A 25,396-nucleotide genomic window follows, 5' to 3' on the forward strand; every position below is an offset into this window, starting at 1 on the left:
TTAACCATTCAGCATGCCGTGAGTCACGAGAGAGATTGTGACCATGATTTTACACGTCTCTTTAGAGCTGTTTGCAAGAATACAATGACCAAAACATCATGAGTAAAGGGAAACAAAATTTCATTGATTTAAGGCTCCAAGATACTAAGGATTTCAGACTTTAGTATCTAAGGCTCTTGAGGTATTTCTTCATAAACATAGTCTCCAGCAATATTACTACAACTTCTTTCCAGAATTCTCAGATAACTAAGCTGTTAATTCTCACAGATGGGCTCAAACATAAAACATGAAAGATTTCCTTTCTGAGGGTAGGATCAGAGCCTTGTAAAAGAAAGTTGTCTGGTAGTAATATCTTTCAAGCTGCAATGTCTCAGCCTGTGGTGGACTATGTTCATGAAAGAAAACCTGATACATGCAGCCAGAGGATGTTGGGTTGTCTGAATTAACAATCCCAGCATGCTTTGAAATTGGTGTCTCAGCCACTTTTGCAGAGGTCACATTAAAGTGGCTGAGCCAATCACGGACAAGGAAGGAGAGAAGCGGAAGAGAGCAGGTAGTGTGGAATGAGGTACTTCTCTGAAAAGAGAGTTGAAAAAAAAGGATTGGTTTCTTCAAAGAATCCCCAGACCTAAAAGTCACAGTGCAAAAGATAATTAACATAACCAAGAAGAATTGAGGCACAAAAGGAAATTACAGACCAGCTGATCTACTTTGGAAATGAATGCATTTTTACTTACAGATCTTAAAGTTTGTTTTTGGATAGATTTATCTGAAAGAAGAGAGCAGATCTTACCAAAAGACTAGTAATAGCTAGACCAAGACCTACGAGGCAGCAGCCATGGCAACAGAATGTTTCTTGATCCCATCCCAACTCTGGCCTTACCTAGAATTATTAGGTACCTGGCTGACTTTACCAAATACAATGAATCATTACGTCCTGGGACAGTAAATGCTGGAATAATTATTTGCTAATATAGCCCTTCAATGACTACTTGTTCCTCCATTTTTGTTATTCATTACCAAGTCAAGAGTTGATAAACATCCTTTTGGTGCCCAATTCTTAAGTGTTTCTCCCTGGATGCATAACAATGAATTCATTACCACTGGTACACAATTTGCATTGTCAGACAGACAAAATTGAGAGAGAGAGGACATGTAATGTACGGAACACTGTGAATTTGACATAATCTTAACCTAATTCTCTAAGGAAACAAGGATTTTGACAGAGTAAGTGATGGGGTCTGGGTGGTTGGTTAGTTTCTCTTCCCCCCAGTTGTCTTGAGGTAGACAATGTGCATTTGCTAGTTTAATCAGGTGTTGTGTTTCACATGTGAGATAACATCAGATTCCAGAATGCGGACACATCGAGTTTTGCACACAGAACTTCCACATTTATACACTTACACCACTGGTCAAGTTGGGTGTGGCTTTCAAATCACCCTATAGCAGCCAACAGGGTAACAATGAAAAGTGATTAATACCTTCATGAATGAATAGGTCCCAGAGAACCATATCTTCTCAAGTTGAATTTACTCAAAACGCCTTTGGTGATTACTAGGTCATCAGTGACCGCTTCCCTAAAACTTGAGAGGGTAGTGGTAACAAGCTTTGAAGGTCTGGTTTAACAAGAATGAATGAGATCTAAAGCCAACCCAGAGCCATCATAGATAGCTCAGCACTAACCTGCCATTGAGCTTGAAACACTACCAAAAGACAAGGTACTTTCGGGGGCAAGAAAGAGTTAGGCAAAACCTTGATCTTGTTCTTTTCAGTTCTTGTATTACTTCCAATGCTATCAGCAACAGACAACAGAGTGCTTTATTTTCCTCTGTTTAAAGAAGGTGGCAATTCTACAGAACCCCTTCATAGGAAAACATCAGCCACAGAGCCGATATTTGGGACCAACACAGACTCTCAGAAGGAACTTAGTTATCTGATAACATCTTATTTTCAATATTGTTCCCTTACAAAGGCTGTTTTCTGAGCCCCTGTAATGTCTTTTAATTCATTTACTTGGCCACAGCCAAGGAGGCTTCCACATTTCAAGTACTTTCAGGTTTCAGCTTAATATACTCAGATAGACCACTGTTTTCAGGTGCCCTTCAGAAAAAAGAAAGACTTCCCCAGGGAGGCATATCACAATTTAAGTTCAAAACTGGGGGCAGAAGGGAGCCTTACCTTCGATTTTGGCATACTCTGAGAGCCGAGAATAGTTGACTAACGCAGCCTGTTCCAGACATTTACGGATGACTGTTTTTACCTCCTCTTGTGGCACTGGGGTAACAATATCTTTCATCAAAACCTTCGAGTAGAAAAAAGAAGGATTATTAAGAAGGTTCAAGCAAACGTGTCACTCATCCACATTTCTTAGAAGTGTGCAAGTTTAAAATCAGTTCTTTGTGACTTAATACAGATTGAGAGCCATGCTTAAAGAGAAAGCACCAGAACTGCAAAGCATTGGCAAAGGCTGTCCATGAATCAGGGAAGGGCTAGGAACATATCTTCAGTATATCCTATTTGGGAGTTTGAAGATAGAATATCATGAGTTTTGGCAGTTTCCTCCCTTCTATTCTGATATTTGTTGAATGGTAAACAAATCCTATAAAAATTACAACTAGGTCATTCAACCAAAACATTTCATTACAATTATGTTTATGTCTCTTTATATATACATGATCTATCTTTTACTTTTATTCTTACCCTTTCCAAGAGTGAGAGAGTAGCTTTCAAAGCACCTTCAGGTCGACCAAATGGAAAGCAATACCTAAAAAAGACAAAATTCTTCAGGTTGCCTAAATTATTACATTTTAGCATGAAATATGCTGCAATTTGATTCCTATAGCAACTCTCTCTGAGGAATGGAAAATGCTTTTTATTTTGTCACGTTGTGTTATGTTAATCTGAATTCACACCATATATGTGTGTATATAATGTATATATGTGTATGTGTGAATAATGACTAAAGAGGGACTCTGCAAATGTCTGTAGCAGAAAAGAATATTCAGAGTGGTGACATAAGGCTCTGTTTAGATTTCTATTGTGAAGGAGAACTATTCGTTAGCTCAAATGTGACCTTATATGTTATTATTGAGACTGGCGTTAAAAAAGTATTAGTTAGAATTGGCTCAAATTCAAATACATTTACATAAGTCCCCAAAAGATTGATATATGGAATAGAAAAGTGGATTTAGAGCAAATTATTGATTCTGCTAGCTGTCCTTCCCTGCTTACGGTTTGCTACTGTTATGGATCTTCTGCTACCGGTAATGCACTTTACATATAATGTAAGATCAATAAAGATTTATCCAGGAGGATTTTGATGGCACAGAAAAAACTATGTCAGATACCACTATGAGTTCCAGTGACTGGTTTCAGGTTGTCACTGGCCCTTCAGGACACTGCACATGGGACAGAGAGACTAGCATGGATACTTAAACACAGACTATCTTATGTAAGCATTCCACTTCCACTTGCTGGCTGGCTTGCTTTGGGCAAGTTCCTTAACCTCTCTTAGTCTCGTTTTATTCCTGGTTTAAATGGGGATTATGATAACTACTTTACAAAGCTGTTCTGACATGGGCTAACACTTCTCCAGCCTCCAGTTGTGTATCTGGCATATAGGAAGTATTTAATCAATAGGGACCATTAGAAATGCTAGTATTATTTTTCAGTTTCTATTTCAGGATCTCTGGTCCAGAACCACTAGGACAGCATTAAAAACACCTAATTTGCTCCAAGGGAGAAGTGGGCAATGTGGTGTAAGGCTCAAGTGCAGAATCTGCTGGCTCTTTCGAGTATGCAGGGAAGTTTCAATCCACCCAGGTGGATCCAAGGTTCGTTCTTTCCCTGTGCAGCCAGCTAGTCGTGTTTCTGAGGTAGGGGAGAAAACGAAGACTCTCCTAGGAGTACCACTGCCTTCCTTTCTTGTTCACTATGTTCTGATTTGCAAGAATTTTTGTTTTTTAACTTAGGAACTTTGAAGAAACTTCAAATCCAACTTTCTATAATAGATTGATGACCAGGGTCAGCTCGAACATGGCAGGATTTGTTCTTTAAGTGGAAATAACATAAACTTAAGAATGCAAACTTTTCCTGGTTATTGCGGAAGCAAGGCTGATTGGTTTGCTTCTTCTACTCAGTTATTTCCAAATATCCAACTTATCCTCTGGTAGATTTACAGTTTTGGAACATTAAGCCCTCTATCTTTTTCCACTCTCATCTCCTAATCAAAGCCCTCAAGCCCCAGATCCTTACCTAAAATGTGTAATCTGATTTTCCAGCAGAACTCGGAGTCTCTCTTTGATTTCTTCGAAACGCTCCTTTTCTTCAACAGTCACAGTTCCGATTCCGTCAGGCCTGAAAGAAGACATGTCATGAAATGACGGGAACTTCATATGCTGACACCATCAAATCAAATCTCTAGCAGGAGGAAACTGTCTATTTTAGAAGGAACAACTACAATGATAGATGTGACCTCAGGAGGAGCCCAGCTATTCAGGGCTGGCCTCCAAAAGAGCTGGGTTGTGTTTGGGTTATCATTTTGGAGACATGCAGAGCTGTAGCTCACTTTTTGTGACATGGTAAAATGTGCAAACTGGTGGCTTGCTGCTTAAGTACAGCCCCTGAATTTGTTCTGTTTGGCTCACAGCTTCTTAAGAAATTTGAACTACTTGGCAACATTTTTTTAAAATCAGGGAAGTTTTAGAATACAACTCTGATTTCTGTTTTTTTTTCTTGAAAATATGAAACAGCTGGCATTATTAATTGCTGGCTAACAGCTTCTTCCTTATCTGGGGCAAGCACTCACCTGGTCCACATTCCTAAATTGTATTACCTATCTCTTTTATAGGCACTTGGCTTTGGGATCCCTGAATTATTTACACAAATTCCTATGAAAATCAGATGCCTTGTAAGTGTTTGTCATTCCCAGTGTTAAACATCTTACATTGCTCGATTTCCTGCTTATAACTACAGATGTTTGGATTTATTTAAGTGATCTTGTATTCATTGAAGAACAAACCATGTTTTCCAATTTTTAGTAAACTATTACTCATTGTAATAAAAAGAACTCCAGTTTAAATAAGTGATTTCAGTTTGATCATCATATTCTCATGGTTCTGTGTCGCCTTAGGTGTGTACATATATCCCCTATTTGTTATGGATCATTCAAGTTGAAAATCTAAAGGGAGGCTATATATTTATAGCTCCAATTTATCTGTTTCAAACTAGATGCAGGATAATCTGACCCATTCAAAGTCTTCAGCTTCCCAGATCTCATAGTGACTTGTTTTGACTACTGGCTGAGCCAGTTTGCAGATTGGTGTGTCACCATCAAACTTCTATTGGAACATTCTTCAGTTTGCAAATGCAAGTCATCTTGAGACCAAACAAATGGTCTTATTTATAGGCCTTCTCAAGGATCCAGCGTAAGTTGGGAAAATCCTTTATACCAGACTAGTCTGACTGTACAAAAGACTTGGCAAATGACAGCAATGTACCTCCTGGGAGGGGTTAATCAGTCAGCTTTCCTTCTTTTTTGATAATAAAAGTACCCTATTTGAAAAATGAGAAAATTTCCTCTCTCCCACTTTATAAGAAATAACCCCCAAACAGTAAAATCCCGTTTAGTCCCTGTCTTCATACCCTTCTAAAGAAGGAAGGCAAAATGATAAACAACAGGTAGGTTGTCTTCAAATTCTCTGGTAAATCTCAAATGTTAATTTACAAAGTTTATTTAATAATTTTTTAAGAGACAGGGTCTTGTTCTGTGGCCCAGGCTGGGGTGCAGCAGTGTGATCATAGTTCATGGCAGCCTTGAACTCCTGGCCTCAAGTGATTCTCCTCCTTTAGCCTCTTGAGTAGCAGGGATTACAGGTGCAAGCTACCATGGTTAACAACAACAACAACAAAAATATATATTTTTTTACATGAAATGTCCATGAATCTACAGTTAGATCTCAGGTTGCATTTATTGGCCTCTGCAAAACACGTGATGATTTTGTTTGTAACTTTTCATCCATACGCTGTAATCTATAACTTCCTTAAGCTGTGGTTTTCACATTTGTTTACACAAAATTTAGCTCGTTAATGCAGTGAACACACATTTGTTTATATGATTAGCGTGTGCATGCACACACTTAACTGGAGGAAAAATGGAGCAATTGAACGCATTTTGTTTTTTAGTGGAGAATTAACCCAGAGAAAAATGCTATTAAATATAATTTTACAGTTCAGAAGGGGTTTAAAGACGACAGCAAAAAGCATGGAGAGCATTTAACATGAACAGCCAGGATATTTGCAGTCATTATTGGGAGATAAATCTGTCTGTGAATAAAACCATTCATTCATTACCCTACAAGCCTTCTAAGGCAATTAGGCAATTAGAAGGCAGCTTTCTGCTTTGTGTCTGAGATGATAAAAAGTGAACACTGAGTGTATGCTTGGTCTTCAGTTAATTCTCACTACAAAGGATATTATTACAAACCTAACATTGGATTCAATTTTTTCTTTTTGTTCTGATGATTCCCATTTATAATTATTAAAAGTATCAGATAGCAGCTTCTTCTTCCCTGATAACCTCCCCTTGGACTACTTTCTGAACACCATTAATCTCACTATTCCAATAAAATAAACAACTAAAAATTAGTGTTGTCATCTCTTAAATTTGTTTCTTGATCTCCTATGTCACTGTGACTACTTTTATTTAAAAATAAAGCAAAGTCTGTAAGGTACAAGTACAGAGTTCACCAATAAAAGGTGTTAAAACGGTTTGATGTTGAATGATTTCAACATAAAATGTAAATTTGTTTGTAAATGCCAGAATTGCTCTGAAATGGTATTGGTAACAGGAGATGCTATTTTACAAAGTGACGAAAAGATATACAGGAATAACAATTTGTCAAAGATCCTAGGTTGCAACCAGGTCAGTTAAAAAGCAAAATAATCCTTTGTTTTGTTTGATTTCACTTCATTGCTTTTGAAAATTCCGTCAAACATTAGTTTCTTGTTCATTGACTCCTATAATTTGGCAATGTTAACTGTGCAGGTTTAGATAGACCTCTATAGCGCTATTAACTGAAAAATTCAGGTTACATATTTAGGAGAGCAAAATTTCCACAGAAGCAACAAGATACTTTTTCAGTGGTTCTCAAACTTGAGTGAGCCTCAGCATCACCTGGTGACAATCTGGATTGGTGGGTCCCCTAAAGCGGCTGATTCAGTGGAGCTGGGATAGGGTTTGAGAACTTGCATTTCTAACAAGTTTTCTGGTGCTGCTAGTGTTGCTGGTTTGAGGACCACACCTTACAAGCCACTGTTATAGAGAAAAAAAATATTAGGTGGGTGGCTCTTCCAGTGGCAGAGAGGGTATATTTGATTCAAGGTTCCAGATTTTTCTTAGATTGGAGTGGATTTGGAACCTGAGATGGTCTGCAAGAGATACATGGTATTATTTATCTACGAATCCCTTCCAAAAGTGGCATTTGTATGGTTTACAAGGTACCATTCCAAGTAGTGCTGGTTGCAAAATAAATAGTAGAACTGTACTGGTATCTTTCAGATGCCATGCTTTTGTTTCGTCTTTCTGAAAATATTTGGGGGTGATTCTACAACTGTCATAAAACTAGTTTTCCATCTTGTTGCTTTCTCAATACTAAATCACTTAAGGAGACACAAAGAATGAAAGAAGAGGAGAGGTGAAGCTGGATTTTAAACTTCGAGCTAGAAAATTCCAGGCTGAGATGTATCTCTACAAAGAACACCTCTCTAGAAGCCTAACTCTCTCTCCTTCTCATGTCCTGACTGTGAATATTCTGGTCTTCTTGCTTTCATGCTTCTTAGCATCCATTGCCACTTTCTAACCACCCCTGGATTTGGAGGAGTGGCATCAGCCACATTGTGGCCACTCTTGTGTCAGGTTAAATTGAGGTGCCTGTTTCCCTACTATTGATGCTGAAGGGCTGACTAGAGGCCAGTCCCTCCCTTTCACAGCCACTCCATATCTTAGCTGGTCTATGACCTCAGTTCAGCTACCAGGACACTCTCCTCTGGAATCTTTACATTGAGTAAATGATATAAGGCCAGAAGAAACAGATGGAATTTGCTTGTCCCAGCAGCTGTGCCTTGACCGAACTGTCCTTACAGGTCGGTAGTTTTTGATCTTGTCTGTTTCTTAGAATTGCAAAAGGTCCCATCCTCAAAGCTCTGAATTAATTTGTTTGCAGTAGAACCTAGACACACTATCATCTATCTGTCTGTCTGTCTATATCTAATCTATCCATTGAGACAGGGTTTCATTCAGCCCAAGGTGGAGTGCAGTGGCGCAATCTCAGTCACTGCAGCTTTGACATCCCAAGCTCAAACAATCCTCCCACTGGTACAGCCTCCTGAGTAACTGGGACTGCAGGAGCATGCCACCACATCTGGCTAATTTTGTTTTTTTTTTGTAGACACAAGGTCTCATTATGTTGCCCAGGCTGGTCTCAAACTCCTGGGCTCAGGCAATCCTCCCACCTCAGCCTTGCAAGGTGCTGCGATTATAGGCATAAGCCACTGTGCCCAGCCTGACATGGGCATTTTTAAGGTTTCCCAGGTTACACTAATGTACAGTATGAACCACTGCATCAGTCTTGCTTTCTACTCTTCCATAGCTAACTTAATTCCAGTTTTTCCTTCCCTTTCTTTGAGGCCTCCAGCATCATCCTAATAAACTCCCCTCTGCTTATATTATCCAGAGTTAGTTTTTGTTACTCATATTGAACTTGATGTAAGTTCATAAAGCACATATCCTTTCCTTCCCCATGCTCCAAATTTTAATAGACAATGCCTTCAAACTTAGCTTTAGAAACACATGCACACGTGCACACATACACACGAAAACATAGCCCCTGGTCTCTGGTTCCACCTAACTGCACACTGGCTAACAACTCAATTCTTGTATATCATGATCCTGCAAACTTGAGACAATATGCAGGTCAAGTGCAGTCATTTTTGGAGCTGTGCTGAAGACTGGAAGCTCTCCCACCTGCAGGCCATCACTGGAGCCAGAAATGGGTCTCTCCAGCCACAGCAGACTATATTGCATCTGACACAGCAGGCATCTCCGGAATCCACCTTTCAAGTTTTCGGCAAACCATTTTCTCACTGTCCTTCACAAAGTTGACATTTTCGGCAGCATGATAGGAAAGATGTCATGTCGGCTGCTCTTCAACTTCTTGTCACAGTGGTTAGCACCAGTTCTGTCATCTTCACTCTCCTCACAGTCTCCCATCTTGAGCCATGTCACAAATAATAATACATCTAGAGTTGCATTTTTCTTTTTCTTTTTTTGTCAAATTGAAACTACCTTAACTCAGCTGCCCGTCCTTTGAGTTACTGGTTATGCAAATTGTTCTCTTTTTCCCAAGTGCTTCTGAGCTGGAGCTTATTAACTAATATCTATTATAGGATTAATATAATTAAGTACTGAGCTTTTAATGTGAAATATTTTAATATTTGAAATTAAGTGTTAACAATGTAGTCAAAGAATTCAAGATACAATGTGTTTTGTGAAATGAATTTACCTCTTTACTGTTAAATTGTCACTACACACCCAGGTGAGTGCACAGATTCTTAGCAATTCATTATCTTGCTAGAATGATTCTCCATATTATGTTAAAACTAGGCCACAAAACCTTTTGAAAGGTAAGATGTCTTTTTAAGAGGGTCAGGATGCTAAATTAATTCAAAGCTTACAATGATCTATATGTTCTGATATTGCACCTATTTGGTGATTAAGGGCAGAATCCAGGTGTAAAAAGAAATGTATGAGTTCAACAGAAGAGGAAAGAGTGTCTAGTCCACTGCTCTGCATACAACCAGGTTTCAGGCTCCAGTTACTACCAACAAGGGGTAAAACTCCAGCTGAAGAGGGAATATACTTTCATCTCCAAATGCAAATGTCCACATATGCTGGTGCAGGCACCGTAAACATGATATATTCTCTCTCTCCAAATGGATGCATGCCTGCAGACCGCATTATGGATCCATGAAAATGTCCTTAAACAAGCATGATAACTGAATCCTACTTGCTACGAAATTGTTCCAGCCCAGAAACAGGAGAGTTTAAAGGGACAGAGAGGGACAGAATATACTAGTAGATGTTCTTTGCAGTGCTCCCTAAATAGGACATTTAGACCAAACATCCTCTTTTCACCCCTGACTTAAAAAGAAAAAGACTTCTCCCAGAAACTAACTCTTTATTATTTCTAGTTTTAGAATGATACCTTTGAATTTAATCCTTGCATGGAATGTTTTCCTTTGTCTCTTTCAAGTGATTAATAACCATAAATTCAAAATAGCACCAAAGCTTTGTCTTCTCAAAAGGAGATAGCCTTGTTTGCTCATCTGTAAGATTTGTACAATTCTATGTTAATGATAAATTATAATTAGGGCCCTCACATCCCATAGTTACTGCTTAAGCCAGCCTCACCCCTTCCTCTCCTTTCCTTCCAGCCCATGCCCTTTTCTAATTATGCCCTCATGCCCTGGGGCTCAGACACGCTGCTAAAACAAATATATCAAAGTGTTTGTATCATAAAGAGTAAGATAAGAAGCAACAATAAGCAGTTCCTACAATATTACAAGTGTGTATTGTAGCTTCTTGGGGCTATCAGTTAATTTCCTTTCAAATGAGGCTTGGAAGGGGCAAAAATATACCAATGAGGACTATCTTGACTTTACAGTTTTTCAAAATATGTGGTCATAACCCAACAGTATCAGAAGGTGTCATTAATTCTATTAAAGGGTGAAAGTAGTTGAGAAATTTCTTTCCACATCTGAACAATCACAAAGATTATGGATGCTATGGACACAAGGACATTACTCAAAGTGGCTCAGGCTCAGTCCAGGTACTGAATGATGCAAGAACACAACAGATGATTAGAGAAAGTATACAAAATGCAGGAAAGCATGCATTTTACCCCCAAGAGAACCAATTTTAAAAACTGGCACTATAGGCGGGTCTGGTGGCTCACACCTATAATCCCAGTACTTTGGGAGGCTGAGGCAGGTGGATCACCAGATCAAGAGATCGAGACCATCCTGGCCCACATGGTGAAACCCCATCTCTACTAAAAATACAAAAATTAGCTGGGCATGGTGGTGTGTGCCTGTAGTTCCAGCTACTTGGAAGGCTGAGGCAGGAGAATTGCTTGAACCTGGGAGGCAGAGGTTGCAGTGAGCTGAGATCATGCTGCTGCATTCCAGCCTCAGTGACAGAGCGAGATTAAAAAAAAAATGGCACTACATAGATTTTTCCTTTTGAGGAATAAGAGGAGAAGAGATGTGTTTCTTTATTTCTAGATAAATATAGACAATTAAGCTTTACATTCCATTCTGAAGATACTATATATAAAATTCTGAGTGGTCAGACCAGTAATATGTGTGGCTTTTTAATACTGCATCCACTCTAAAAGAGGTGTGACATCTGAAAATATGTTTTTGTACCAGTTAATTCAATGACCATGGAATGAAGACACATTGTTGGAATTTTAAAAGGAAAATGTACATTATTTGATGGTTTATTATGGGCCAGAAAGATTACACCAGTTCAATAGATAATTTAGCACATTTCATAAGATTTCATGTCTCAATGGGAAAATCTGCTGTTCTTATGGGGAAAGTCAGGAAGAGAGTCATGTGGGTTAAAAGGAGACAAGTTCCAAAGAGAATTTATCCTTGGACATCTGGGATGCCTACTTATTCTTGAAATTTGTTTGAAAATTTTTCCCACTTTCTCTTCCAAGTACTTCCTATTAAGTAAATCTGGTTCTTTAGAATTTAGAGAGCATGACTCAGCCATGTGCAAGGCCAGCACTTGCCCAGAACTGGAAGGCCAGCCAGCGACATGCTCATGTTCACAAGTGCAATAATCCTTGTGTTCAGTATGTAACATGAGACCAAGAGTGTGGGGGTGTTTGTTATACTCCATCCATGCCTGCCTGCTATATAAAGTGCTATATGCAGAGGTCAGTAAAACAGAGCTATCTCTACTACACAGTTTTTGCCACTTATCTTCATGGGAAGAAGAGTTGAGAAGCACCAGATATAATGTCAGAGAGAGAGAGAGAGAGAGAGAGTGTGAGTGTGCATGCCTGTGTATGAGAAAGAAAGAGAGAGTTAGAGTGAAAGAAAAAAATGTGTGTTACTCATTTACTACTGGGAAGGCATTCACCAAAAAGAAATAAAAGGAACTATTATGTGACATGGATTGAAAGGGCTGCCCAACATTCATTAGAGGCAAGGGCACAGTCAAGAAGGCAATCACTGTGGTCCAGGGTAGAGAAAATAGAGACCTAAACTGTGGTAGTGGCATTGAAAGAGGGAGAAATGGATGGACTTGAGAGATACTTACGGGTGTTGTCAGGATACAGAAAATGAATTGTTGTGACACACTGGCTGGGGAGAAAGAGAAGTCAAGGATGGCTCTTGAGGTTCTATCTTGGGCAACAGGGAGGATGAAACCACTTACTTAGAAATCCTGGCAGAGTAACAGGAGAAAAGTGAGTTCCATTTCATTGTTTGGTTACTCATATCCTAATCCACAAGGGATCACCTAGTCTCTGAACACGGGCAGCATCTTGGCTCTGGCTACATCTCCCAAAAGATATCTTTGGACCACACTTTCAGAGATTTTTAAGATTGATGCCCTCGTACATCTGCTTTATTCATTAATCTATGCAGCATAGTTTTATTGGGGTGGTTGGCATTATAGATTTTTTAATTGCTGATACAATGTACTTTCTACACAGGCCATATGTGAAGAGCAGCACTGGCATTCAAGAAATGTTAAATAATAATGTAAATGAGAAAAAATTCCAATCCCAATAATAAAGGGATCCAAGGAACATTGACGCAACTTGCAATCATCAGAGCTGTTTGATTGCCTTGTCACTGTGGGACAGTGACCAAAGTGATGCTAATCTAAATGTCATCTAGACAGAATACTAAAAATATTATGGTGAGAATTAAGTACTGCAACCCTAGAAACTGATTTAAAAATTAGAAGATGTAGCAATTTACATCTGTGGATTTTATGATCGCCAAATGCAACCAGCTGAACATGCTCACATTTTCCTTTTTCTCCCCTCTCTCTTTTGAGAAAATGGGTTCAGTTTTAAAGAGTTAGTTCAAACTAGTTCCCTCAATCAGTGGGTCTTAAACTTTGCTACATATTTGAATCACTTGAGATTTTTAACTCATGATTCTTGGGCCACATTCCAGATTAATTAGAATCTCAGTAGGTGGGGCCTAGGCATTAGCATTTTTAGCCTCTCCAAGTGATTCTAGTGGGCAGCCTAGTTTGACAACCAAAATCCTAAATACGTGTGATCTAAAGACCAAATGCTTTAGAATTATGGTCAAGAGGGGTGTTTATTAAAAGTGCAGATTCGCAGCTCCATTATTTTTTCTTTTTATTGAGATGGAGTTTCGCTCTGTTGCCCAGGCTGGAGTGCAGTGGCGCAATCTTGGCTTACTGTGAACCTCCGCCTTCCAGGTTCAAGCAATTCTCCTGCCTCATCCTTCTGAGTAGCTGGGACTACAGGCTACCTAAAAAAAAAATACAACAAATTAGCCAGGGGTGGTGGCTAATTTGTTGTATTTCTTTTTTTTTAGTAGAAACAGTGTTTCACTGTGTTATCCAGGATGGTCTCTATCTCCTGACCTTGTGATACACCCATCTTGGCCTCTCAAAGTGCTGGGATTACAGGCATGAGCCACCATGCCTGGCCCCCAGATCCATTTAAGACTTGCCAAATGAAATTATTTGAGGACGGGACCTAGTACTCTGCATTTTATCAAATCCCCTCATGATTTGTGTGCACACTGGAGTGTGAGAATCACTGCACAGATTGAAAATCAGTGGTGGTGCCTGTTATGCTTTTAGACATAGGGTAAGTCTTGTGCAAAAGAAAGAACAAATCCATATAAACGAAAAAAATCAGCTCATCACCAGGAAGTCTGGCTTAAAACAGGATTTCTTGACCTTGGCATTATTAACAGTTTTGGCATTGTTTTCAGGAAGCTCTCCTGTGTGTTACAGGAGTTTAATAACATCCCTAGCCTCTACTTACTAGGTAAAAATAGCACCACTCCTTCCCAGCTGCGGCAATCAAAAATCTTTCCAGATATTACCAAATGTCCTGTGTGTGTGGTGGGGGTAGGGGGAGCAGGTTGGGGGGAGGATTGCCCCCAGTTGAGAGGCACTATTCTAGAAAATGCCAAACATGTGGATGGTTCCATATATCCCAGGGCTTGAAATTATGGACAGCAAACATCTTCCTGATTGACTAGATGTGTCTACTATTGATTAGAGTATCTTTGACTCACAGAGCATAGTTTTTCATAGAGATGCCATACAAGCTTCCAGAGCAGATGGGAGACACTTGGTCATTGTCTCTTCAGTGGTCATTAATGATTTCTAGCTGCCTGGGAAATGCTATGTTAATAATAGGTAAAAAAAAATCTTTTTACCTAATCTGAATCTGGTTTTGAGATCTTAGTGGGAATGGATTCTATTCAGTTAAAGGCAGTTAAAAGGCAATTGCTTTCATGAGTCATGAATTCCTTTTAAATCTGGAGCAAAGAATAGGTAATATCTCTACATCCAAATGCTGGTCATGTTGGTGAAAGGTTTGGAAAGTGGTTTCCCCAATCCCAAAAGCAGTTAATTAGTGCTCAAAGGAGACTCTCTCCTTAGGTGGTATAAACTCCAGATAAACTCTGGTTTTCTTCACAAAGCTATAATCTCCAGGTAGGCCATATTAATTTTGGCCATCTTTGGGCTACTCTTTAATTCAGATGACTGCTGTAATATCTCACCTGGAAATGTTGAAACAAAGATCAAATGACCAGGTATGGCATCTCACACCATATATAAGTGCTAATCCTGGACAGGTGGGAAGGTAGAGTGGTTGCAAATGGAAGTGCCAAAGTCAGAATATTCATGTTTGAATCAGGCTCAGACAGGTATTTGTTATGGAGCTTCAGGCAAGTGACTGAATTTATGTGAGCCTCAAGACCCTCATCTATTGGGTAACGGTAATAATGGTACATATCTCATATGAATGTAATAAGGATAAAATGAGATAACATATATCAACAGCACTTCACTTAGTGTCTGGAATATAGCAAGTACTTAGTAAATGGTAGTTATTATCCTTATTTTAATTAAACTTTATTTCTGATTATTTAAATTGCACCTTTGAAAACATTTTTATTTATAAACCTGAAGATGGGCTATTTCACTTGTTACTGTAATCCATAGAAGATAATTTTAGAGGTTAAAGGGATATTACAGATACTATAATTCAGTCTGCTCATTTTACAGAAAGGAGAAAACTGAGGCACAGAAACGGGATTGAATACTCCCAGATTTACACAGAATAGGCCCTAATGCTCAGGTCCTCAGCATACAAGTATAGTTCTGATGTAGTGCAAAAGGAAAGAGCTTTGGACTTAGAACATCTAGGTTTGTTGCTTAAATTTACAGACGTTTGATTTTATCATCTGCAAAATAGATATAAAATTGCTGATCTGAACATTTTATAACAAATGATGGAAAGCAGTTTGTTAACAGTAGAATGCTACACAACTGCTACTTACTATTATGATTTCTTCTTTATTAAAAAAAGCACCATGCAAACATAGATTCTGAAACACACACATAAGCCTCAATGGGACCAATCAAGATCCGTTAGTTTTTCATGGCATAAGAAATAGATCAGGTTCAAGCAATGTGCCTTTCAACTGTGGCCATTTGTTCTCTGCTCTGCTTGGATGTTGAGCCTTCCAAAAGCAGCACCTTGGACAGCAGCCAGGAACGCTTCCTCTCTGAAGTCTTGTCATTTTGTTAGACCTGACCTTCAGGCACCTACAACATTCTGTATGCACTTTCTTTCTAATTGCAAGTTACTGTTGCCTTGCAATCTAACTTTTACAGTGAAACACAAACAGAAACTGCATTTCACTTCTATCCTTACATACTGCAGTGAAGGAGATGAATGGCCACATGGAATCCGGGTTTTCTTTGACCTTCACTATTGGACTCGCATATGCTGATTGACAGCCTGCCACATTCTTCTAGAAAGCAAAAGTTTGCATTTTCATTTGGCCTGTCTACAAGTGAACTGTATACATTTCAGGACTTAGGAATATTCGGTGAATAAATTTATAATGAAGAAGCGAACAGCAAACACGCTTGAGAATTTTGGGTAGCTTGGCAATGCCAGGATCAGAATCATCAGTTCTAAAACCACCACCACAACAAAAAAACTTTAAAATGTTGTTAATTTGGGGTGAGGGTATAAAAGGTGAAGAAGGACATAGAATAAAATTGTAAATAATTAGTAAACCTAGTTTAAAAGGGAAAAAAGGTCACCAATTTGCCAATTTATAAAACCACAAAGAAAGGACATAGGTAACAGCACAGGATAAACAAAATTTTAGAAGTTAAAAGTGCCTTACATACTGATGTTTAAGTGATTCTACTAAGAAGCATTAATTTAGTAATAGAATTTGTCTTGTGCCATTATTATAAATCATTATTTGAGATGAATGTGGAACTAATGGGTATTTGCTGAAAATGATGGCACTACTATAAACGTAGAGGCCCATCTTATGCCAATCCATTTTATTTGCTTCTTAAATATATTTAAAATTATAAAGCATGGGTTGCTTGTTATGAATGACTTGGTAAGGTACCAGACCCCTAACTAGATGCCACTAAAACAGCAATCTGACTCACAATTCTGTTTACATATTGCTTAATTAGTCTTTTCAATATGAACATGTTTTAAAAGTCACTGAACACTTGACTCAAATTCAGTCCCAATACACAGCATTTTTGCCCATTGCTAGGACTTTTTTTTTTTAATTGCACCTTTGAAAATGCTTAAAGAAACAGAGACTTCGGGATTACTCAAAGCTTGCAAAGGTGGAAGTGATGCATGGATGGAGGCTTGGGGAAAGGGTAAAGATATTGCAAAACACAAGCCAATACACACATAACTTACCTTTTCTGCTCTTGATTTGCCTGGGTTTTGGAATCTTTTCTTTTTTTCGATTCCTTTTTGGTATCTTTTTTAGCCTCTTGTTCAGGTGGGGAGGGAGTTTTGCTCCCTTCAGGGTCTGTATTTGGTGGCAGCCCACTAAGGTACGCATGCATTTGTTGACTTTGGAGGGGGTAGTCGCATGAGGCATGCACAGAGTGTGACCAGCCATAGGAGAATCAAGAGCACGCGCACATGCATAAACAAAAGAAAGAAAAAGAAGGATGCATGAAAAAGCAAGCACAAATGCATTCAAATTAAAATAATAAGAAAAAAAGATGCAAACTTGCATAAGGAAAATCAGAACTGAAAAGAAAATAAGAAATCCAAAACTGTTTCCATGACAAGATGTATAAACCTAACTGTGAATCAAGTGGCAGTCTTACAATATGAAATCCAGACAATGTGTATCATAATTCATGATGATGTTTACCAGGGAGTTTACAAAAACACTTCATTATTTTGTAACACTTTCTTATTCAGTAACATATGTAGAATACAGTGTGACAACCCAGAGAATATAATGCAACTTCTCTCTCCTCTCTCTTTAAAAAATTCAGTCCAAGAGGCTGTAACAGATAGTCATCAAAGTGTACATATTTATAAAAAGCAGAATTACGCACAGATACCCCCCAGGTATCAGAGTTTTCATGAGTATCTTTTATGTAAATAAAAGGTCACGTGCTGGGCTAGCAAACCTTATAACAATGGGAGGTGATGATAACCTCGTTGCCTGTTAAATATTCAAACCTACAATGCTATTGTTATCTAGCTCTAAATGTTGAAGTTGCATTTTATAAAAATACACCAGTGCTAGAAGGAGGAAAAGCACGGAAAAATCCTACAGAGATTTCAGTCATATAGCTTGCAAAGATGAAGATGACTGGCACAGTTCTGATTTAAAATAAATGTAGTCAATTCTGGATTCTCCTACATGTGGATTTCTCCAGAGCAGTGACTTTTGCATCTGAGGCTGGGTTTCTGAAGCCACCTAGTGTTCCCTGGGTGTGGCTTTGCTGGCTGTTGGTTGGGGAACTTTGGGATAATATAGGCTTATCTTCATACTAATGCAAGGCTACATACATTGAGATAGTAAACTAACTGGCTGTGGCAGCGTGGAAATTTATTCCATGTCTCCAGAGCCAAATGGCAATGTTCTTAAATTATTTGCTGCTTTGCATTATTCAGAACATGAATCTTTTCCTCCAGAAGCTGGGCAAGGCCTAAAGAAAGAGAGTACTTAGTACAGAGTCAGGAGACTTGACGTTCTGGGCTTGTATATAAAACCTACAAAATGAGGGGGTTGATTAGACTGTGATCTCAAAAGTTCTTCCAGTCTCTATGGTTAAATTAAAAGTGTTATCATCATCTTTGCTTTCCAGCTTCACCTAGCTTGCTTCAGCTCTGGAAATGTACTTGGCTTCCTCCTTCTGCAGGACATTTGTACATGCTGTTCCTTTTGCCTGGAACCACTCAACTCCTACACATGCTTTAGTTCTCAGCTCCAGCATCACTTCCTCAGGGAGGCCCTCCTTGCCATCTTGCCATTCCATCTGAGTCATGTTTCTTTATTAAATTCTGTCATAGAATTTTATTCCCTTTCCTCAGAGTCAGAGCACCAATCTGAATGTAACTCTGCCCTTGTTTGATGTCTGGCTTTTACTCACCACGTATACTAAATGTGTACCAGAGTGACTAACACTAAGGAAGTCTTCATTAAGCAATTATGGAATAAATAACAAAAATAAAGGCAAGTATTTATTGTTTTTGCCATGTTTCAGACACTATGTTGAGCCCTTTAATATGTACTTGCATTCTCTTAACAACCCCAAGGGGATACAATCATCCTATTTTACAGATGAGAAAACTGTGGCACATAGGGCTTAATTACCAACCAGGGTTATTGCCAGTAAATGGAAGAACTATGATTTGAACCTGGATTGGTCTAACTTCCGAGCTTGCCCTTGAAGCCCTAATTACCATTTATTTTAAGAAGAAAGTAAGTTAGTGCCCTTTGTGTGTATGTGTCCAGTGTGCATGTGTACGTGTGTGCATACTACCGAAGGAATGAGGACAAACAGATACTAAAAGCAAGATCAGCCATAAACCATTGCCAGTGCCTTTTCTTAAGGATCACCTCTAGACACACAAATAGCCACTTACCTGTTCCCATGGACATGGGAAGCACAGAAGGCAAAGCTGTAGTGAAGAAGGGTGGGGTCAATCATGGCGCCATTTTCTGCCCGTTCAAGCAAGTCTCTGAGGTAGCAGAGATGTCGGTGACACCCCCGGACTCCATTTCGGGCACAATACTCGTCTAGTACAAACACCTGGCCAGGACTGAACCAGCCCTATATAAAGAATAAAGGAGAGACTTTCTTTTAAATACAGATTGTTTTCTGGGGAGCTGCTAGAGTTGGGCTGGAGAACGGGACTGAAAAATAGCCATAGCTAACACTCCCTGATTGACTATTATGCATCAACCACTGTGCATAACACATTGTGGTTTAGCCCTCACCATGGACCTATAAGGTACATTCTGTTATCCCTGTTACATGGTTGGAAAGATTGAGTGCAGGGAAGACATAACATTTCCTAGTGAGTGATGGAGTAGGATTGGCAGACAGCATGGTTCCAGAAACAGTCTTACCTACTGCTCAAACACTGAACCATACAAGTTAAAGAAGTACTGGGGTGGGGATGTGGCAAAGTTGTGGTTACTGATAAAGAGGAAATTATGACATTAATGCTCTACATTGATATAGAACTTTACACTTAGCAGAGAACTTTCAGATGAGCCCTATAGCAACTCTGTAAGGTAGACAGAGAAGGTTTATTTCATAGACATGAAAATGGAAATCCTGGTTGTTAAGTGACTCACACAGATAATACAAAACAGAGGCAGGACTCAAATCCAGCTCTGTCTTATTCCAAGTCTTCTTGTTTTCTCTACTCTAGAGCATGAGGAAATTTTAGGGTTGGTCTGCATACATGCCAGGACTTCATAAATCCTTTCACTTTGGAAGGAGTGTTTTAAAAATTTTTTAATGAAGGTAATAACGTAAGTCTCCAAAGAGAACAGCATGACTTAGTTTTCAAGTTGTGAGTCAGATATAATTCCATTAAACTGAGAGGAACTTCTTGGGGTCTGGTTTAGAGTTTTATTTTCTCTTCTGGAAATTGTTCGTATTTTTATTATTTATTTTGCTTGCTAAGGGACCAGTCCAAACTCTGCTATACAAGAGAATGGGAATTCAGATCTCCAATTTAGAGCAGATTTGGTGGCATGATGAGGTGGAAATTGCTACCCCCATTATGCACTTAAGGAAACAGGTGCCCAGAAAGGCCAAGTGAGTTGCCATTCAGGCAGAGCCTGAAATCAAATTGCATTTTCTGGTTTCAGGGTCTGTTCGAAGCAAGAAATAAACCAATTTAGGTGATATTTTGTAAGCTGGAAATTTGGGGCTATTTTAAATATAAACTTAATTTTACTTTGAGGGTCTTCTCTGAGTCATCTTTTGAATATTGCCCCATCTTGGGAGAGAAAAGGCAAAAAGGGAAAGTGACTAGGGGCCAGGTAGAGGCCACAGAAGAACAGAGAGAGAGGCCTTTGCAACACTCTAATCTTGTATTAGGGATCTGAGAATCTTCAATTGACAACATGCAGCTCACTGATGCATCCAACGAAAGACGGCATCTTTCCTATTTCAAATTATAAGTTACTGCAGAGGGCGGAGAGTAGTCGAGGCAGTGGGCTGCCCCTATAGGCAACTTCTTTGCCACTCCATCTGCTACCCCAAATGCTAAATCTTAGAAACAACACTGCTGTGAAAGATTAAAATATATTTTCTACGACTCAGATGACACCAAGTCTTTTGTAGATGCCAAAATAGCTGCTTTGAAAAGAGTTGAAGAAATATCAATTAGGAACTCAGTCGAAGACACAGAAAAATTTATGTATCCCTGCTGGTCGGTCTCCAAAACTAACTGAAAAAAAGATTGTAATAATGAGAAAATGGAATATATAGAGGCATGAGATAAGGTCCTTTTAATTTCTGTTATTTTCTGAAATTTTGGAATAAGGACTAACATATACAGGTATACAAATGGGGAAGGAAGCTGTTTTATGCTATTCATAATTAATTTTAGATTTTGGACCATGATGTTAAGCCTATAAGTAATTAATGGAAAGCAAATTTGAATATTTCATTTCTGGTCTAATTTATAAACTCTTCTTCACAGTGAATCTTAAAACAAAGAAAATTGTTTTAAAAAATGATAATGTGAAAAAAGTCTTGAAAATAATGTACCTCAAAAAATTCCTTAAGGGAATAGTGATTATATACACACGGGAATTATTTAAGTTCAGAGGCATATTCTTACAAGTTTCATGAATGCCATTTATAATTATGTGAACAATCATATAATTGTACAAAACACATTTGAGAAAAAATTGCCTTGCAATGCAAGGTAAGCTTTTTTTCTTCTTTTCTTTTCTTTTTTTTTTTAAGGCAAAGTGATGTGTTCCTTTCCAATTTGGCAAAGTTCAGATTCTTTTGATGAAGGAATTCTAAACCTGAGATAATCAATGAATCTTTCATGAGATACAGATTAATAAATTATTCCACATAATTCTGTTTCTGTTTTTAAGACTATTTTATCTACAAATTTTTTTATATCTTGGCTTTTGGTACAAAAAATAAAAAAATTTAAAATAAAAATTAGTCAGAATAGAGTTAGGATATAGCTATGTCATTTAGAGAAGTATATGTATATGTCATTACACATATTAGTATCAATAATATGTTAACCCTAGTTATTATATAGTATAAATATTATATATATTAACTTCAGTGTTTAGAATCAGGGATGAGAATTTTCCTCTATATAAAGACATTTCATCTTTTTCTCTCATCTTTCCCATCTATAAAGTGGGATTAATAACATACCTTTAAGAAATGAAATAACAATTTATGGCTTGAGAAGGAAGTAAGTTGGGTCTTTTTTTAGACTTTTGAATTTGATAGTTTAAAGCCAAAAATGTATCTTCAGAAATTCAATAAAGACATAATAGCACTCCCTTGAATTTAAATAATTTATATCTAGCTTTAAAATAGGATTTCAGGAAATATTGATACCCCTGCTGGATAGATAGCTGAATTTCCAAATATCTAAGCACCATAAAAAAATTCTCTCAAAGGGTGAAAAAATCCTGCGAATATTGTGAAGAAAAAAAAAGCCATCAAAACAAACCCAAATCAATTTAGCTTATGAAAAATAAAGTTTACTTATAAATCATTTTAACCTTTAAGAAAATACGCAGAAAGAATACATTCATTTAATGAGATAGCATTACCAGGTCTGGGATGGGGAGGGAAGGGCATCGTAAACTCTAAGCTACTGAGGCAATTTTTACAAGTTCTCCACAAGCAGGTGCCAAACTCGATTACCCTCTTGGGAATATTTCTCATGTAGCAGCTGAAAAGGGGGAAGCTAAGATAGGGAGGCTGGGGAATTGGATCTGTTTCTACTGATAACTTCCTCCCGCTCAGTCTTGTTTCTTTGGTAAGTAAAACTATCTCAACCCAGGAAATCGGAAACACATTTATAATTGTTAAAGGGATTTTGTAATGGAGAAAAGAGCTTCTGACATAAAGGTAGAGAAATATTTAAATGAAAAAAATGTAATGTTTAAATTGCTGTAGACCAAAGAATATACTTGCCAGGCAAGAATAGGAATCATTAAGTCTGTGATCCAAAGTAAGGCGTTGTACCATCTCAAAGAGGGAAGCGTGGTCAAAGTTACAGGGGTTGGAAGAGATAAATTCATCCATGCCATGTTTTTGAGCTCTATCTGCGTCTGTTCATTTATACATGTAGAGAGAGACACAATTTAGAGAAACATCGCATTTTCTTTGACATTTCAAATACACAGGAATTCACTAGACATTATGAACGTTAGCTGTTTCCCCGTTGCTTCCCACTAACATCCCCAAGATATTCTTTTTACCTCCCATTGTCAACTTGCATCACTTACTGGTGAGTTTATTGCATTTAGGCAAAAATATATTGGCATCAACATGTTTATCAAATGATCACATTTCCAGTGCATTTATATTGTTCTTTAAAAACTAAGCACAAGACCGTAAGTTCGCCTGCATTTCACCAAACACTGAAAGCAGATCGGATCTTTGCTTAAGATAACCTATTTAGCTTTGTAGGTTTTTAATAGATTCTGCCATTCCAGTGGTTATGTCTACAGCAATTTCTCTGCAATTATTGGGATTATCTGGAAAAAGGGTTATGCTGATTTTCAGCAAAGTGACAATATTTGTATCCTCTTCTTCCAAATCCCCATTGCCAATTTGGTTTCATAAAAGGTTTGCGTCCCCACCTTCCAAAATTAAAAAAAAAAGATTTTCATTGAAACTGAGATTAAGTTAAATGGGAATTTAGCTTGTGATAATCAAGGACATTGCCTTACAGTGTGCTTACTCAGTTAGCAAAGCTTAGGAAAGAGACAAACAGATTTACTCAGCAAGGGCTATGATCTGCCATTTATTGTGAATTGATAGTCTCAATGTATTCACACTTTTCCTTACGGGGTGAAGGCTGTAGGCAAAACCTCCTAAGGGCTAACTGATTAATCTCAACATGTATAACTAAAATACGCTATACTCAACTGGCAAAATAACTCAGAGAATTCAACTCGAGTGTGACCAGGCAAATCCGAAAGAGGTAGGAATGAAGGTGCTCTCCATTAAAGAAATTGGCTCACTCCACCTCATCTTTACTGACTCTCCTGATATGCAGACTATGGAGAAAAAGAATCTTATATCAAATCAAGCAAAAGATTTTATTCACCCTCTTGTATGCAACATTCTACTGGAATACGGGGACCTGCCAGGAACTAGCGATGCTGTCAGGACATGGGAAAAATCGATTTCTGACTTGGGAGTAGTTTGGGTAATATTTTCATACGTGGCCTCAGTCCCAGGCAGCTCTTCTTTCGCTCTCCCAGACTTGGGGAATGGCTGTTAGCTTGAGTGATAGTTAGCAGTGTGACTTTCAAATGATTTCTCCTTTTATTATTGATATTATATTAATGGATCATTGAAAGCTAAATGCATGGTATTGTCAGATTTATACCTCCTTATTGTTAGATTTTTAAAAGAATATTGTCGTTCTTTACAGAAGCAGCAAGTGGTTCGTGTTTGAACGAGATGTATCGTTTATGCCCAAGACTCACAGAAGCAACGGTTTCCAGAAGGCAAGTTGAAGAATGTGTATTTTAACAGCCAAATCACTCCATTAGAATAGTAAAACACAGCTTTTGGAAAGGATATCACATGTGCGGGAATTATATTAGAGAATAGGAGAGAATCCTCCTTGCTGCATTAACTGCCTCGGACTGATCCTCAGCAAAGTGTTTTCAGTTTGAGGTTGGCTGCTTCAATCTAGGAGGCTTCTTTCAGTTTGGTTGTTTGGTCTCCAAACTACATTTCTTCTTTGACTTAGGATGGTCAGAAGTTGTCGCTGCGGGTAAAACTAGCTGCTTCTAGGGCATGTGTGTGACTCCTCCGGCCCAAGGCAAATGTCTTAAACCTGCTCCAACTGTAGTCTCCCCTTGCATAATGACACTCCTGCAATCCAAGTGACATTTCTGTATCCCCTCTGATGATAGATTCTGCCCTCTCACCTCCAACTTGTCAGTCCCAGATCAATTTAACTCGGGAAAAACTAAGCGTGGGGTACACACAAATTGCTCATGCTGTTTCATCCTCATAAAAAGCCTTATCCATCTCTCGCCTCCCAGTTTTAACAGATAGATCAGGCATTTTGGCTAGCAGCAGCTTCTTGCTCTCGGATTTCTCAGAAAAGGCTGCAAGCTGACAAACCGGCCGGAGCCTTTCTCTGCCAGTTTGGCTTGGCTATTTTATTGCTCTTCAATTATGATGGTAAAACTGGTCATTTAGCTCAGGGAGAGAGGGGCTCTTTTGTAGCTGATAAAAGAATATGGCACATGTTTCAAGTCTCTTACTCTTTTTATTTGTTGAAACTCTTGAAAACTTTGCTGATGACCTATTTTGCGTTGGTGGCCACTCAGAAAAATGGATCTGAAAAGGCGACTTGGCTCCTCTATGAAGACCTGGACTCAGACCCACTCCCTACTCCTCAATCCATCACAATGGCTCAATGAATGCAGCTTTGTGGTGCGAATTCTAGGCTGAGTAAATCTAAAGAACGATTTCATTTTTTACTAACATTTTAAAGCAAGCTTATAGAAAAATAAGCCTAAAATCAGCCTG

The 25,396-nt window shown here is 38.4% G+C and overlaps 1 protein-coding gene across 26 annotated transcripts in view; it reads right to left on the reverse strand.

The window, feature by feature from the left end:
- The window catches only part of CADPS (calcium dependent secretion activator), a 481,539-nt gene that overhangs the window by 116,114 nt on the left and 340,029 nt on the right, over nucleotides 1-25,396 (reverse strand). For 13 of the 26 annotated variants that reach the window (XM_035276021.3, XM_054245831.2, XM_054245829.2 and 10 more), the window contains exons 12-17: nucleotides 22,811-22,947; nucleotides 19,251-19,438; nucleotides 17,052-17,210; nucleotides 4,255-4,356; nucleotides 2,701-2,764; nucleotides 2,179-2,302 (exon numbers count right to left, since the gene is read on the reverse strand). In XM_035276021.3, coding sequence (XP_035131912.1) covers nucleotides 2,179-2,302; nucleotides 2,701-2,764; nucleotides 4,255-4,356; nucleotides 17,052-17,210; nucleotides 19,251-19,438; nucleotides 22,811-22,947 — 774 coding nt within the window. The remainder of the gene's footprint in view (nucleotides 1-2,178; nucleotides 2,303-2,700; nucleotides 2,765-4,254; nucleotides 4,357-17,051; nucleotides 17,211-19,250; nucleotides 19,439-22,810; nucleotides 22,948-25,396) is intronic. The other 13 variants (XM_035276026.3, XM_078351389.1, XM_078351390.1 and 10 more) reach the window with 1 other exon arrangement.

Source organism: Callithrix jacchus, chromosome 15 (genome assembly GCF_049354715.1).
Source record: "Callithrix jacchus isolate 240 chromosome 15, calJac240_pri, whole genome shotgun sequence".
In the NCBI taxonomy this organism is placed as follows: Eukaryota; Metazoa; Chordata; class Mammalia; order Primates; family Cebidae; genus Callithrix; species Callithrix jacchus.